At 33.1% G+C, this 18,100-nt stretch overlaps 1 protein-coding gene across 1 annotated transcript in view; it reads right to left on the bottom strand.

Annotated features, from left to right (window-relative positions):
* Positions 1–18,100, bottom strand: part of LOC149792072 (annexin A6-like) — a 126,126-nt gene that overhangs the window by 88,839 nt on the left and 19,187 nt on the right. Inside the window, exons 5-9 of the mRNA XM_089970563.1 lie at positions 13,861–13,997; positions 12,020–12,101; positions 9,251–9,345; positions 1,518–1,631; positions 1,144–1,234 (exon numbers count right to left, since the gene is read on the bottom strand). Coding sequence (XP_089826689.1) covers positions 1,144–1,234; positions 1,518–1,631; positions 9,251–9,345; positions 12,020–12,101; positions 13,861–13,997 — 519 coding nt within the window. The remainder of the gene's footprint in view (positions 1–1,143; positions 1,235–1,517; positions 1,632–9,250; positions 9,346–12,019; positions 12,102–13,860; positions 13,998–18,100) is intronic.

The raw sequence follows: 18,100 nt of genomic DNA on the forward strand, positions 1-18,100 counted from the left end.
GTCATCTTCTGTATTAATTATATTAATTTTAACAGACACCTACTGTCATCTTCTGTATTAATTGTATTAATCTTAACAGACACCTACTGTCATCATCTGTATTAATTATATTAATCTTAAGACACCTACTGTCATCATCTTTATTAATTATATTAATCTTAACAGACACCTACTGTCATCATCTGTATTAATTATATTAATCTTGACAGACACCTACTGTCATCATCTGTATTAATTATATTAATCCTAACAGACACCTACTGTCATCATCTTTATTAATTATATTAATCTTAACAGACACCTACTGTCATCACCAATCAGGAAGATTACCTTGTACATTTGTTACCATCATTGCTAATTATATTAATTAAAGCAGAAACCTACTGGCATCACTAATCAGGATGATAATCTGATAGATTTCATACAATCATTGTTAATTATATCAATCTGATCAGACACTTGATGTTATTACCAATGAGGAAAATAATGTGACAGATGTGTCATCATTATTGTTAATTGTATTAATCTAAATAGACGCCTTCTGGCATCACCAATAAAGATAACTATGTAACAGAATAATCATCTTCATTTTTAGTCACAACATTCTAAACAGATACCTTCTGGCATCACATTCCTGGAAGATTACCTGATAGATTAGTTATCATAATTGTTTATTATATTAATCTAAACAGGCACCTACTGGCATCAACATTCAGCAAAATAATGTTACAGATTTTTTTGTCATCATTGCTAATCTTTGTAAGCTAAACAGACACCATTTCGCATCACCAATAAGGAAAATTATCAATAGATTTGTAATCAGTTTTAAATATATTAATCTAAAGAGATACCTTCTGGCATCACTAATCAGGAAGATCACCAGATACATTTTTTTTATACCATAATTGTTAAATATATTAATCTAAACAGACACTTTCTGGCATCACCAATCAGCAAAGTTGTGTGATAAATTTGTTATTATCATTGCAAGTTATATTAATCTAAACAGACATCGACTGGCATCTTCAATCAGGAAAATTATGTGATAGATATGTTATCATCTTTGTTAATTATATTTATGGTATCTAATCAAACACATACTGGCATCACTAATCAACAGATTATGGCGAGGGCATAACTTACTTTCTTTGTACACTTTGATGATTTCTTTTATTTGGGCATTAGATCTTGTACACAGAATGCCAATAAGAACACCTTTATCTGTACGAAGGCCCTGAAAAACAGAAGATAACAAATCTTCAATATAATTTTCACACATTCTTTGAACATAACTAAAATTATTAAAATCCTGCTGCTGGAAATCAATAATAGCATAAATACAAATTGGAAGAGAGAGAGAGACAAAGACATGGAGAGAGAGAGAGATGGAGACAACACTATCAGATTATGGCATGTTCTGTTTCTTTTAAAATATTTGTCACCACAGTAGTTGTACAGTGTAAACAGACAAAGACGGCTACACTGACTAGAAGCTATTAAAATAATATTATTATTACCTTCATTGCCTTCCTGAGCTGGTATGCATCATATTCTGCTGGGCGCATTAATAAGGCCTTGAGGGTTTTGAAGAAATTCCCAGTTGTTTCACTCTTAATATCTTTCACCAGATCCTGTGGGTAAACAAAATTTAGTTCAAGTAAAATTTGGTGAAATAATAAATTGTCTCTTCTATCAGTCAACTCAAAATATAACATCTTCAGAATCACATCTGAAAGAAACAAAATTCAAACTACCATTAATTTTAAATCAACAGCATAATTCATCACAAATGAATAAGGACTGCTCCAGTCTTCAATCAACTTAAGGTAGAAAATTAACTTAGTGCAACTTTTTTATATAAAGAAAATGATATAATGCATTAACATAAAACATCCCTGGGGTCCCAAGTGGCCAAGTGGTCTAAAGTGCTCTCCATTACGGATCACTGCCATCTCACCTGTTTGCGTGGGTTTGAGTCTTGGATTCAGCCAATGTGGATATGTGATAAAGCTTGCCAGTAGCTTCCCGTGGGTTGGTGGTTCTTTCCGGGTTCTTCCTCCTCCATTAATACTGGACTCCATGTATAGCCTATCATGTGCTGAACAATGGCATTAAACCCAACAACAACAACAACAATAAAACCTCCTTACGTTTATTGATATACAAATGTTTCTAGTATGTTCAAATCAAGCACTGCATGCAAAACCCTGCATACATGTGTATTACAACCGGTTGATGATACGAGTAAGCGCTTGATACAGTTGTATCTTGTGTCTTATACCAGGTTGATGGTTATAAACCTCATAGTAAGTTATAGTAGGTCACCTTAAAGTAAGTTATATATACACTTTATTGTAAGTTAGATATCAGTCTTAAAGTTACACATTTATCTACGATTAACAGTAAGCTTATTCATGTGTATTACACCAAGCTGGTGATAAGAATAAGCCTATATACACGTACTACACCAAGCTGATGTTAAGCCTAGGCTGAAATGCATTTATTTAACCAAGCTGGCATTAAGAGTACTGTATTTACCACATATGTTGGGACATGACAAAATAAAATTTTTTTTCGTGTCCTAGAACTTATGGTGAATTTCATGTGTCCCAAGACTTAGGAACTGAAATAAATTGTGTTCAATTTGCACACACACCCTGCAACCGGTTACACCACATGTTACAATAAAATAGATAAATTAAATGTTCATTTTATAATTAAATGAAAGAAACTAACCTTGTACTGTTATCATTTATTCACTTTTTTGGTTGATATTAGCATTTTATTAAAGGAAAAATTTATCCACGAACTCTGTATAAGTAGCGCATGCATCCATAGTGTTATTGCTTTTGTCAGACAACACAACACATTGGTCGTTGACGTGAATATTGAGAAACAAATCATGTTGGGTTGTCCTCAAAGGTTTGAATGTCATGAGAATGAAAACTGGATCCTGCAAAATCCCATACGAATGAGAGAGAGAATGAGAATTATGAACCCCATTGCTCAAAAGCACCTGCCATTCATGCATGACATGGTGTAAGGTACAAAATAGCCAAGAGTGTATTATATCCAGGGTAACAATATGACAATATCTCGCACACTAAAATCGTTATTAGAAATACATTCACTGTGAGTATAAATGACAATCTTTTTTGATTCCATGGGTTACAAAAGTATTATTAAAGCAAATTAATGCTGTGTATACTATTTACACTGAAGAACTCAAAACCCGTTTGTGTCAGTTACGACTACAGATGGCATAAAAATGAAAGCCCAGGTGTTGAATAAACACACCTTGTAACAGCCATAAACTCACTATTTGAACTTACTGGCAGGATATCAAATACAAAGGTTAATTTATTACAAAGCAAGCTGACCCTGGAAGTAGACTTTAGATTCCTTTTAGCATGGAGATTTTTTTAAACTATACATATGTATACAAAGTTGGCCAACATGGGGATGCCAACTTTGATTACTTCTACCAGTTTTCACAGGGATTTTGAAAATAAATAGAAACAATGGAACACTCTGAAACATTAACTTCTCACACATTTACACAAAAAGTGATTCCTTGCAGTCATTGTTATCATGTACACAGCATATATAAAGGGGAGTACAAATAAAACAAAATAAACCACATTACAGATCTCCACTATCATGGATAAGTTTGTAGTGTGACACTCAAGTAGTGAAGAGGCCTTGCCTTGTGCATCGAAAGAAAATGCACTGCCTAAAGCTTCACCTAAGAGGCCCGTAGGTTGACTAAAAAAGCGTGCTAGAGAGGAGTGTGATGAAAATGAATCAGCTGCAAAAAGACACGAAATTGGAGACCCCAGTCAGGAGATCTAGATGATGCCTATGATAATGATGATGTCAGGCGAGGGCATTACAAGCATTTTACATTAAATAAAAAAGAGGAAGTTGTAAATTTCTCAAAATTGCATGGAATTCGAGTAACAGCAAGACATTTCAAAATCCCCAAATCAACCATTGCAAATTGGTCAAAAATAGATTTTTCTCAGCAGATGAATGAACGGGGACATTTAGCAAGGAGTGGGAGACCAGCATGGCAATGAGTTAGATGGAAAACTTTCAAAGTGGGTTCTCATCCAATGTGATCTGCAGATCCCTGTTAATGTGGACACTATATGTGCATATACCATGGAATTTGTGTCAAGTGAATGTCCAGAAACTGAGTTTCAAGCCAGCAGGAACTGTGCAACAGCTTTTTAAAGCAACACAACCTCATGCTTCACTCACAGACAACGATGGCCGAGCATCTCCCAGATGATTTGGAGAAAAAAAATAAAATTATTCCATGTATTCATAAAGGCAAGAAGATGATTTCGAAGACAAGATGATAACTAACATGGATGAAGCTCCTATGTACTTTGATCTCATTCCCGGACAAACTGCATCTAACCTTAGTACTTGCAGTTTCCACAGCAGGAGATATGTTGCCGTGAATGATAATTTTTTGTGGTGTGAGGGAGATAAAAGATATTCAGGCATCAAAAGGATGGATTGTACTTGTACAGGAGAAGGGTTGGGTTGATGAGGAGGTGATGCTGCAGTGGATTAAAGAGATATATCTCAAATATACAGGAAAGGAATGATCTCTTTTAGTGATGGATTCATTATGGGCACATATTACAGATGCTGTAAAACAGGCTTTGAGAAGGGGTAACACGGTGCCTGCAGTTATTCCAGGTGGATACACCTCCAAGCTACAGCCACTAGATGTCAGTGTAAATAAACCGGTCAAGTCCGACATGACGAAAAGCTGGAAAAATTGTATTTGTAAAGCAGCAGAAGGCCTTTCCAATGAAAATGACAACATGTCTCGTAAGAGTGCAGATAAACAAACAGTTGTGGACTGGATTGTGAAAGCAGTCAAATCGCTTTGGGACAAGCCAGATCTGATCTGAAAATCACTTTAAGTTTGTGGTATTAACAATAATTTGAATGGATGTGAGGACAATATCAAATGTGATGGCAGCGACAGCAAAGAGGTCAAATATGATGGATTTGAGCCTGAGAAGGTTGAGTGGGCAATTAGGAATGTGGACAGATTTAAGGATATAAATTAAATATATTAGCAGCATTCAGGTTTGTTCAGCAGTACTTGGATTATGTCTAAATAAAAGATATTCAGTTTCCAAATTAATATCTTTATCAATCACTCTGTGCTGCCACTATCTACCAGTATCTCTCTTTCTTCCCTCTCTCTGAATATATTTTTACGTAATTACAGTGAATAGTTTATACTATGCTCATCAATAGTTATTTTGCTGAAATAAGTCATGTAACGAGCATGAACGACAAATAAACCTTGACATTTAATATAAAAAAAAACTTTGTTAAAGCATAAATTTGAACAGAAAAAGTTGAACTCATTCTCATATACGCAAACGATTCATTCTTACCTGAGCTCTTGTTCTTAGCAAATTTGCATCTAAGAAGAAAACTGTAAACAAACAACACTCACAGCGTTTTCTTTTTTAAAGTTTTCTTTAACATATTAACCCCTAGCGAAGACTTAACAGGGCAGGAGGTAGTAGCCTACTGCCGAGCTCTATAGCATCTCGGTCATGCATGAAACCAAATAATCTGGAATATCTAGTTGCACTACAAAATACAAATCAAAATACCTCATTTTTTGGACCTGACTTTTTTTTTAACCCAAAATTTGCCCGTGGTCGGAATCTGACTTTGTGTCTGGATTTTAGACTTTTTGGTCTCAGATCTAAGGCAAACTGGAACGAACTGCAAACAGACAGATGAGCCTTTGCAAACCAATTCAATTAAGAAATGGTCACAACCAAGATGTTCAATACAAACCATGGACCATAACAAGAAATGATGACTTGTGCATATTAAATAATATTTGAATACTATCAATGCTGCAGAGGATCAAGTAATGATATTAATCATTTTTTGTTGCAGTAAGGCAGTTCAATCCTTTAAAAATATTGTCACACTAACCCATCAAATTAACAGTTTGAGCATAACATGCGTCCAAGAGTGAACATGGTTAAACTCACTGACAATGCGATTTAAAGGAAAAGCATATGTCCCTGCAAGATACTGTGATGCATGGAAAGCAAGAGGTCATACATACGTTGATATGATTTGGGAATATAAAATGGTCAAGACAGAGAGAGTAAGTATGGGAGCGTGTGTCTCCACTGGGGCCTCACCAAACATCCTGGCTAGTGGAAGAGATCAAAATATGAGCAGAAAGCAAAGATATAGTCTCAAGTTTTGAAACAGTGAATATTGTTCAACTGTGGCAATGTCTAGCTGTTATTCTGTGAAGAATGAATATATATATATATATATATATATATATATATATATATATATATATATATAGTTATATAGTTATATATAGTTAAACCTGTCTTGAAAGACCACTGCTATGAAAGACCATGTCCTCAATACACAGATTGATTGATTATATAATATTATCACCTGTAATGAGAGACAATCTGTCTTGAGAGATATTTCTGGGGCAGAAGAGGTGGTTTTTCAAGACATGTTCTAATGTTGTCATGTCCTTATTTAATTTAAAGTACAGTGTAAACAAGTTCTGAAAATCCTAAGATAGTATTTGTGATGATTCAGCATAAGTGGATGACTGACTAGCAATCTCATTAGTTACCAGCATACAATTTCTCTGTGCTACATTGTTGAATCTCACTTGCTTTGTGGTCAGATATCATGACATAGTTCACAAAATGTCAAAAATGTAATTTACTGCTTCAGATTAAGTCATCCCAATCTCTCTCTTAAGTCATTCATATTTATACGATCAGCATGTGAAAGTGAGGTGATTTTACAAAAAAATGGGATGGGGCTTTGTGCTGAAGAAAGAATTTAATCTTTTATGCTTTAATTCTAGTATGGTGTATAATAAAAATAAAACTTTCCTTTCCTGTGTAAATACTCTATATCTTTCTTCTTGCGGTACCATAAATGACACTTTTAACTTGAGCATCCTCCATTCATTAAAATATTGTTTTTTGTACCACATGATGAAATGAATCCATTATTACTTTATGAAAAGATAATATCCTCTATGTAATTTGTATAATTTGTGTGGCTTACTTTATCCTTTCGTCATGCCAGCTATAAAACCTATTATACTTTTGTCAAATAATCTTTATGGTCAACATATATTACATTGTATAAATAAATTGTTACAAGTTAATGACACATTTACTGGACAATTGTTGAGTGGATTTGTAGAAAATAATTGATATTTTAATTGAAAGTGATTCTGCAAGCAAATGTTGCAGTTACCCAGTTTATCTTCTTTATATATATATATATATATATATATATATATATATATATATATATATATATATATATATATCAATCACCCCAAGAGGCATAAGTGGCAAAAACTCAATATATTGACTGGTTCACTAACTAACTAGCTAATATCAATAAAATGAATCAGTTAGGAAAAGTTTCTTTTTTAAAAAGTCCCTTTGTTTTCTTGGAAATGAGTCACATACAGTGGCTATAAATAGCAAATAAGGAAAGTACTCTTACACTATATCATATACAGCAGTCATGTTTTCAAGAATTTTCTCACATTTTATATGAGTGTAATTAAAGAGACGATAATCAAAAATGACAAAAACTACTTTTTATTGCTTTATTTTTGTTTTTGTTTTTAATGTAGCAAAATGCATAAACAGTCTAGTGGAAATGTAATTTGGTGAAAAAAGCATAATGATTACATCAAAAGCATAATAGTATATATATATATATATATATATATATTGATTTTTTAATTTTAAGTGATTCTGTAAACAAATGTTGCAGTTACCAGGTTACCAAGTTTATTTTCTTTAATCATAATATATATATTTATTTTATGCTAAGCAGTGAATTACTTGATTTTCTAATTAAAATAATATTGATATTTCACTGCAGTGAAAAAATAACAATATTTTTTCACTAAAGGAACTACTTTTTTGGGTCATAACATACTTACCTCCCTTTGATTTTCTGTCAGTGAACTACTTTTAACTTATGTACATGTCATTGTCATTATTAATAATCCCTGTCTGTTATCCTTGAAACTTGTAGTTTGTTGGTCTGGAAATATCAGTTAATTTTTATCACTCTGATGTGGAACTAATTTTGTGTGCAGGTACACATAGCACAGCAGAACATGTACAGTAAACAGCTGACATTACCGTAAGAAATCTGCTAATTTACTGTGTCACAAACTTTAGGTAGCCAACTTATGTGAGCATAAAATAAAAAGAATATTTGCTTGAAATGAGTGAATAATGGATTGCTTGAAAGGAGTGAATAATGGATATATTTCATCGAGTGGATGAAAAACGAGTGGCTTGAAAATAGTATAGTTTTTCACACACGAGATGAAATTTTCATCTCGTGGGTTGAAAAACTATAATATTTTAAAGCCACTCGTTTTTCATCCACTCGATGAAATATATCTGTTATTCACTCCTTTCAAGCAAATATCCTCTTTCTCTCTCTCTCTCTCTCTCTATACACACTGCAAAATAAATGTGACCAATTAACTGCATCTGCAACTTATTTAAGAGAACTTCCAGTTACTCAAGGAAAAGAATATATTAGAATGAATATATTCTATATGAAAAATGAATATGTCCATATCCACGATGACACATACAAAAATTAGTTGACAGAAGATCAGAAAAATATCCATGCTTTGTTTCTTCTACCGCTTTCGCATCTTCTTTAAAACTCTAGAAGGAATATAGCATGGATACGTGGATATTTTTCTGATCTTCTGTTACATTAACTAAGATATATATCAGGAATTGTTCTTGTTAGTAGTCTGCTTTTTAAATCAATATGGCTGCCGCATCAAACTTGTCAGTTGTGACTGATTGCCGATATTTGTATACTGCCGATATACAAACTGAAAACTGGATTCTTCACTAATCGTGTTTAAAAAAATGCACCCAAAATGTTAGGATATGTCAGTTCTCTGACATAATTTCATCAACAGCATGGCTAAATATATCTCTAATGGCAATCCTCACTATATATAATTTACGCAAACTCGAGCCAAGTTTCATTTGCTTTCCCTTCATATGCTTGTTCGCATGTTTGTCTGGGTTTTTTCCTTTAAAAGCAACATGTTTGATGCAGCATTACAAAACTGATAAGAGTATTAGTTAGTGTTAGCAAAGCAAAGCCATGAGTTCATTTTTGAGGGGAGGTAACTCACCTTTCCAAACATTTTTTTATAAGCAAGAGCTATTTCTTGTCTCTGTGGATTTGATCTGTAGCACAAAACATTGTTCAAGGCATTTTCATCTGTTCCTGATAATAATAATAATAATAATAATAATAATATAATAATAATAATCATAATAACAATAATAATAAAAATAAAAATAGGTTAGCTTTATCATTATATATCATGTATTAACAACAATAACAATAATGATAATAAAACATTTATTATAATGATCCAATTAAAAATGTAAGAACATCAAAATTATAAGTAAAAATAATAATAATGGTAATAACTGCAGCTGTTATCACATGTATTATTACTATCATTATTATTATTATTATTATTATTATTATTATTTAATAACAAAAACAATGACTGCATCACACAAATGTCCATGATAGTCAAAACAAAGCCAGGAAGGATGGACAATCAGGGGTCATAACTCCTTTAAATGAATGCTGTACAAAAGCCTTTTAAGGTCTCAACAAGATAAAGCCACATGAAAATAAAGTTGAAATGCAACAAACTTTGGTAATGTTGTATGCTGTTGAAATCAAAGTCAGGAACAATGGAAAATCAGAGGCCATAACTCCTATTAATGACACACCACTCCCTCAATAACTCACGCCCTGATAACTCGCGAACCCACTTATAATGTGGGGTCAAAGCATGGATCCTATTCTTTAAAACCAGAAAATAAATTAAAAAATTGATCCCTATTTCTTGAACTTGAAAAAAAATCACGATCAAAATTGGTAACTTTAAAGTTCACATATCGCTCGTTTTATGGTCACAAATGGTACATATGACCCGGAAATTTTAATCAACATCTTAAAATTATCAACTTTTAATAAGAAGTCATATAATTGGTTACATTTTCTTTCCAAATGACATTCTTAGTACATCGTAATTAAAGATATTCAAGGAAATTTTGATCAATGAAAATGTCATTTACATCTTGTGTATGTAGTACATTAATATTTAAATGCCAATTCAATAATTTTTCACAAGTGAAATTTGTGTTTTAATTCTATCTTTTAGTTCCACATAAGTGTTATCATCAATGCAATGTGTATTTAAATGTAAAATGTGTCAATCTAACATAACAGATATATCCGCAAACATTTCTCTGAGAACATAATTAAGTGCCAACCGTATTTTGATAACTGACTTGCAGAAGTATTTGTTGTATTGTGGCACTGAATTAAAAGCTGGCCTCCTTTGAATTATCACATTAATTATGTCTTTTGAATCAAATAAAGTAGGCTGAATTAAACATTAGCAGGCAAGCAAATCCTACATTTTTAAAAGCTAGCGGTCAGTCATGTGTCAGGTGAACTCACTTCAGTTGATCAATCGCACACTGTTATAAATGTTAATGTGTATGTAACAAACTACCTTTAATTAACCGACTCCTTCATAACTGTAATCAAGTGAAACGAATACTTCGTAAAATAAAGAGCTTGGTTTCACAGATACAGACCATTGTGGGCAAGAGATTTTCAGAGAATTTCTGAACTGGCACTTAGAAATATCCTCAAGGATGATAAGAAGTTTCACTATTACTTTCAATGAAATCATGATATCAATACTGTACTAATTGAACAATACAAAAATTGAGTTTTGACGTAGCCGTTTGTCTCATGAAATAAATGTCATTAGTTTTTGAAAATAAGGAATCTTGTTTGGTGGTGTTTCAACAGTTAGTCTAGTTCCCAGCTGCTGTGACTCCCGACTTGTAGTATACTATTTAATATCATTCCGGGAACCAGGCTAATCGACAAAACAAAAAGCAGTGATGTAATGCACAGATGTTTCACCTACATGTGAAGGTTGTTGAAACCAGTTGGAACGATCTTTCACACGTTTGACATTTTGAAAATAAACGTTATTTATACAGAATAATGAACAACTTCATTACAAAAAACAGTTATTAACAATTATTATCGACGTGATTGTAAAACAAGGATTCAGTCAATAAACAGCCCAGTTCTCTACCCCCCTGCAGATTTCTCAATGTATAAGCAGATTTTTTCAATTTATGGAGGTCCCTCAGTAACTCTCACCCTCGCTTATAGTGCAGTCTATCTTTGTGGACCCCATTGTGTATGAGTTAGCGAGGTAGAGGTGTAGTATGAAATATTGCAAATCAATCTCATTATCTTGTCAATAAAAAGCCGCATACCAAATCTGGATGAAATCCAACAATCCTTGGTAAGATTAAAAGCTACACTAGAAACTTAAGTTAGGATGTCAAGCAATCAGCCATAACAACTCTAAAAGAGAAGACTGAAAATCAAACTCATTTCAGTTATCCTTCTGGAAAAGCAAATGTTTGATAGATGGATTCACTGACAAACAGATGAATGGACAAATGACTGTATGACAAATAGACAACATTATTACTATAGGGCTTTACTGGATTTCCTGAGTAAGGCCCTCATGAAAACAATAAGAATAATTATGATTAACTTGTAAAGATAGTGCTTATCAAATTTAGGAACAATACATAGTTTGCTGTATCAATGAACATACATACATACATACATACATACATACATACATACATACATAAAATGATGATTGTGTGTCTCTTTAGTAGCTAAAACAACAAAAATATTCTTCAAATACTGGAGCCATCACTACACACTGGCAGCAGTATTGAGGTTTTTCATACAAGGTATTACAGTTTTCAATGGAAACAGTTTGAAAAGCTATAAATGAGGACCCAACAATATTTTAAATTGTAAATCTTACCGAATCCCGTCATGGCATTGTGTAGAACTTCTGCATCTTGATCTGCATTGAAGTCATCATATGGCTTGACTGTACCTTCTTGCTGGATATATATATATATATATATATATATATATATATATATAGAGAGAGAGAGAGAGAGAGAGAGAGAGAGAGAGAGAGAGAGAGAGAGAGATTTCATGTTTACCCAGCATTTACATATATACATACTGGTAAAACTGAGAGATGTAGAGTTAAATGTTTTGCACATACATTTTTGAATGCTTACACAGGTTTGCATAACATGTCCTTGAATTTGCAATAATGCTGAAATTTCTCAAGTTCTCCCATCACTTGAATGCATTACAAATTAGAATTTTGAAATCTTTTCCTAGAATTAAATGCTTTACAGATTGGAATTTAGAAGACTTTTCCAAGAATTAAATGCATTACAGATTAGAATTTAGAAGACTTTTCCTAGAATATAATGCATTACAGATTAGAATTTAGAAGACTTTTCCTAGAATATAATGCATTACAGAATATACTGCAGGACGACTTTACTGATTTTATTTAGGACACAATGTGAGCATATATAAATACAATGGTCTGAATCCTGACTATATATCTTAAAACTAAAAAAAGTAAGGACCGTCAATGAGATTGACATAGGTATCAAAACTAGATTCATTGGAAAAAGTACAAATGGTTTGGGGCTGAGTGATTATGAAGTATGCAAACAATAAAATAAGATTTTAAATGTAATTCTGGTATTGACAGTTGCAGCCATTTCTAACTTGATGGCAAAGTGTTACGAATTGCAACCAAGAAAGGCATTAACAGATTTCATGTTGCTTGCCTTCTTATTGCATAGCAGTCACAATATTACAGATAACATGGATGCAAGGTGGTATTTTTTCTTTCTTGAGATTCATTATTTTACATTCAGAGTGCAACATGTTGATTTACCATAACCTTTATCTATACTCACAATTCTGAGGTAATATGCACATCAAAAATGTCCCAAATTCATATTCTGCCATTTTAAATCTTTATTGTAAAAGAGTAAGGTCATACCACATTTTGCCAGTTTCCATGTAAAAAATGACCAGAAACTAATAAGCCTTGACTTTCTTTTCTTGAAAAGGATGTCAATATATGTGTTTGTTAGTTTAGCTGTTTGACTTACATGGCACATCACAATATAAACCTTAACTTATATAGTACATCAAAAGGTACACCCTTGACTTATATGATACACAATGTAAACCCTTGACTTGAATGGTACATCACAATATAAACCTTAACTTATATGGTACATCACAGTGTTCACTCTTGTCTTATATGATACACAATGTAAACCCTTGACTGGAATGGTACATCACAGTGTTCACTCTTGTCTTATATGATACACAATGTAAACCCTTGACTGGAATGGTACATCACAGTGTTCACTCTTGTCTTATATGATACACAATGTAAACCCTTGACTTAAATGGTACATCACAATATGAACCTTAACTTATATGGTACATCACAGTGTTCACTCTTGTCTTATATGATACACAATGCAAACCCTTGACTGGAATGGTACATCACAGTGTTCACTCTTGTCTTATATGATACACAATGTAAACTTTTGACTTGAATGGTACATCACAGTGTTCACTCTTGTCTTATATGATACACAATGTAAACCCTTGACTTAAATGGTACACCAAAATGTAAATCCCTAACTTATATAGTACATCAAGAGGTACATCCATGACTTATATGGTACACTACACTATATGTTTAATTGATTCCCTTATATAACAAACTGCTTAAACCTTAATAGTACATATGACAAGCTTTTAACTTACATTCAGGTTTTCCATTTCCATGGCAAAGAAAGGATCAGATTTTTTTTCTCCAGTATGAGATTCCTTTTCACTAGGTTTCCAGTTTCCATTTTCCTTTTTCTTCTGTGCTTTTGGGTAACTTTTTTGTAAGAAACCCTCTACAAGAGCAAGTGATTCTTGAAAGCACAAAATATGTGTTTGATAGAAATGCATGAAGATTGTTTCAAATGCGTTTGCGTGTGAGGAATAGTTTTCTTTAAATTAATTGTCAGATAATACTGGTTATGTATGAAATTTGTCTTATAACATCCAAAACAATAGGCTTCTTTTCCAGCTAATATACAAGCATTATACAAAGTTTTGTAACAGCAGATGGGGAAGAAAGCAAGTTATTTTACATAAATGAAATAGATGGATTGATGGATTGACCATTAAGACAGTGGCATTACCAAGACTGTGTCCTGGTTATTGTAAATAAATGAAATAGATGGATTGATGGATTGACCATTAAGACAGCAGCATTACCAAGACTGTGTCCTGGTTATTGTAAATAAATGAAATAGATGGATTGATGGATTGACCATTAAGACAGCAGCATTACCAAGACTGTGTCCTGGTTATTGTAAATAAATGAAATAGATGGATTGATGGATTGACCATTAAGACAGTGGCATTAACAAGACTGTGTCCTGGTTATTGTAAATAAATGAAATAGATGGATTGATGGATTGACCATTAAGACAGTGGCATTAACAAGACTGTGTCCTGGTTATTGTAAATAAATGAAATAGATGGATTGATGGATTGACCATTAAGACAGCAGCATTACCAAGACTGTGTCCTGGTTATTGTAAATAAATGAAATAGATGGATTGATGGATTGACCATTAAGACAGTGGCATTACCAAGACTGTGTCCTGGTTATTGTAAATGAAATAGATGGATTGATGGATTGACCATTAAGACAGCAGCATTACCAAGACTGTGTCCTGGTTATTGTAAATAAATGAAATAGATGGATTGACCATTAAGACAGTGGCATTAACAAGACTGTGTCCTGGTTATTGTAAATAAACGAAATAGATGGATTGATGGATTGACCATTAAGACAGTGGCATTACCAAGACTGTGTCCTGGTTATTGTAAATAAATGAAATAGATGGATTGATGGATTGACCATTAAGACAGTGGCATTACCAAGACTGTGTCCTGGTTATTGTAAATAAATGAAATAGATGGACTGATGGATTGACCATTAAGACAGTGGCATTACCAAGACTGTGTCCTGGTTATTGTAAATAAATGAAATAGATGGACTGATGGATTGACCATTAAGACAGTGGCATTACCAAGACTGTGTCCTGGTTATTGTAAATAAATGAAATAGATGGATTGATGGATTGACCATTAAGACAGTGGCATTACCAAGACTGTGTCCTGGTTATTGTAAATAAATGAAATAGATGGATTGATGGATTGACCATTAAGACAGTGGCATTACCAAGACTGTGTCCTGGATTTCATGAAGCTACACAGCTGAAAGGACAATAACTCTAATAGACATAAAAATGATTTGTCAGTACATGTATGTACATTTTCAGGTAATGACCACAATATTTACCAAATGTCGTGTTAATCTATCCTAAATGGTGGGGTTTGATGGCCATAAATAGTGTTATTCACTGCATGAAGCTGCTCAAAAACGTAATAGCTCTAACAAGAATTCTTGGAGTAAAGTGATCTGTTGACATGAGTATTTTCAAGCCATGCTATTTACCATTTTGAATGCAATCCATAAGTGAGTTCCTTAAATGAACTGGCATTTGAATAACCAAAAAGAATTTACAGGAATTCAAGACAAGACCATTTCTTTGTTTCTTGCCACTAAATGTTTAAACCGTTTGTTATATAACTGTGCAATAAGATTGTCAAATGAGCTGTTGGCACTATTTTCATTTTTGACAAACCAGACACCATTAGAAAACATTTGGCATTAAGATTGTCAAAGGAGCTGTAAAAGGTAAATTGGCACCATTTTCATTTTGGACAAACCAGACACAATTAAAAAACTTTTGGCAAAAACACCATGCCACTAGGAACAACAGGTGAATTAAAGAAAAATATTTTAATATGCTCTGTTTGGCAGCCATATTGAATGTCTGCAAGCCAGTAGCCATAACAGGATTTTTTAGACTGGCTTTCAGATCAGCATTATTTTCACTTAGCTTCAACCAGACATCACACAAAGGTGGGAAAAAAACTTATGTCGATATGACTTTCAATTTAAGAGAAGTAGTGACAAAAATATTTTAAGATGGCTAGTATAGTGACTGTATTTGAGGTCATATTGGCACAATTTTCATTCAGGACCAACTAGATATTATAAATAGCCTTGAAAACCTCATGTTGATGTAACTTTTCATTGAGAAATTATAGATAATAACAAGATTTTCATTTAGCATTAACTCGACAGCATAAGCAATCTTCTGCTGAAAACATACTTTACAAACAACTTTCTATGTATGAGGAGTGGCAATATGATTTTCAAGTTTATCACTATGGTAACCAAAATGGGTCTCAAATTGGCACAATTTTTGAAAAACCAGCAAGACAGGACAATATGTCTTCCTGTGAAAACTCCATATTGATAATCTTTCCACTCAGGAGGAGTATAAGTAACAATATTTTAAAAATGAATGCTTCGTAGCCATACTGGCTGTCAGTCAGTACCGTTTTTATTTTGGACCAGTTAGACATTGGCAGTACCATTTTTATTTAGGACATTAGTATAAACGTGTGTGAAAGTTTTCTTGCATGAATCATAAACTATTGTTAATGGATGGGCGGATGATTGACAGTGAGTTATCGCAGATGCTAAAGCCAGTAATGAGACTGTATCATACACTGGTGTAAGACATAAAGGGCAACAACTCTAACAAAATTTACAGGAGCAAAGTCTAAAACGAGCATCATTTGGTCATGGCTTCTATGAAGAAAATTAAAAAAGTGGAAACAATGTACCATTTTTATGAATATTGGTACGACTGGAGGTAGAGATTGCTCAAAATATACATGTCATTCAGTCATTAGAATTAGTTCCGGTGATCTAGTACTGGCATGACTGAGTTATTCTCCATGATATGCATACACATCTAGCAACTGTTAGCAATAAGGTCTAATATACTGAGCATACAGAATGAATAGCTGAAACTTAAAGTCACTCAAGCATGAAAATTAGGTCGCATTGGTCTACTTTACATCTTGCTTGTGTTACTCACATCCAGTGCTGATCATCTCCTGAGAAGTCATTTTAGGTAGTCTGTTATTTGTGATAACAGTGGCCATTTTTGATATGGGACTGGTATCAGTGGTAAAAATTTAAAGGCCCTTATTCCAGAATGCTTTATTTCAAATTAGCTAATTTCTACCAACTGGTTTCAAAAGTCATTCAAAAAATTAAAGGAATGACAGCGGATGATGGACCATATAATAAGTTCATTCGGCCACAAGTCCAGGACATCTAATAAAAAGTACAAAATAATGATTTTGCGACAAGAAAATATAACAAGGTCATGTACATGGTTATGTAAAAACATGCCTATCAAAATCAGTTTGTCCTTGTCAAATGGTTCATGAAGATCCATACCTGTAAAGGAATTTCTGTCCAAAAAAGTCTACATTATTTTTTTTAAGTAGGCATACTGCTTTAATGGAGTTAAAGCCTGGTCAGAGGATGATCACATTCTTACAAACCTGCCTGTATAATTTATTAGTCCCGTCAGCTGGTTTTGTATAATTCTGCTGCAAAAGTTTTAAATCAAAAGTACATGTCAAAAAAATTACAAATGATTTTAATTTAACATAGAGGTAGCCAACATTTTCTCTTAGTTGTGCATGTTGCGAATGCAAACAACTTCAACTTACATCTGTAACTCTCTCTGAAGTTAATAATATCTGTAGAACGCCCACTATACCAGTGTTCATTACAAGTCGAAGGGTTGGGTAATGTAAAAGAAAAACACCCGCTATGATCACATATTACTGGTTCATTGTATTTCCAAGAAATTAACACACCTATTACTACCAAAGGCACTCAAGTTGTCAATTTAATAATTTTTGCAGCAAAATATTCACTTTTCCAATATTATATACTTTGAATCAGTCATTGTTGAGTGACGCCAGAGAACAGTTTTCTCCATTGTCATTGTAGTTCTGGACACAGTTAATGTTGTTGATAATGAATTTATTGGAAATCATCAAA

This window comes from Sinohyriopsis cumingii, chromosome 9, assembly GCF_028554795.1.
Source record: "Sinohyriopsis cumingii isolate HCF-2022 chromosome 9, ASM2855479v2, whole genome shotgun sequence".
Lineage (NCBI taxonomy): Eukaryota > Metazoa > Mollusca > Bivalvia > Unionida > Unionidae > Sinohyriopsis > Sinohyriopsis cumingii.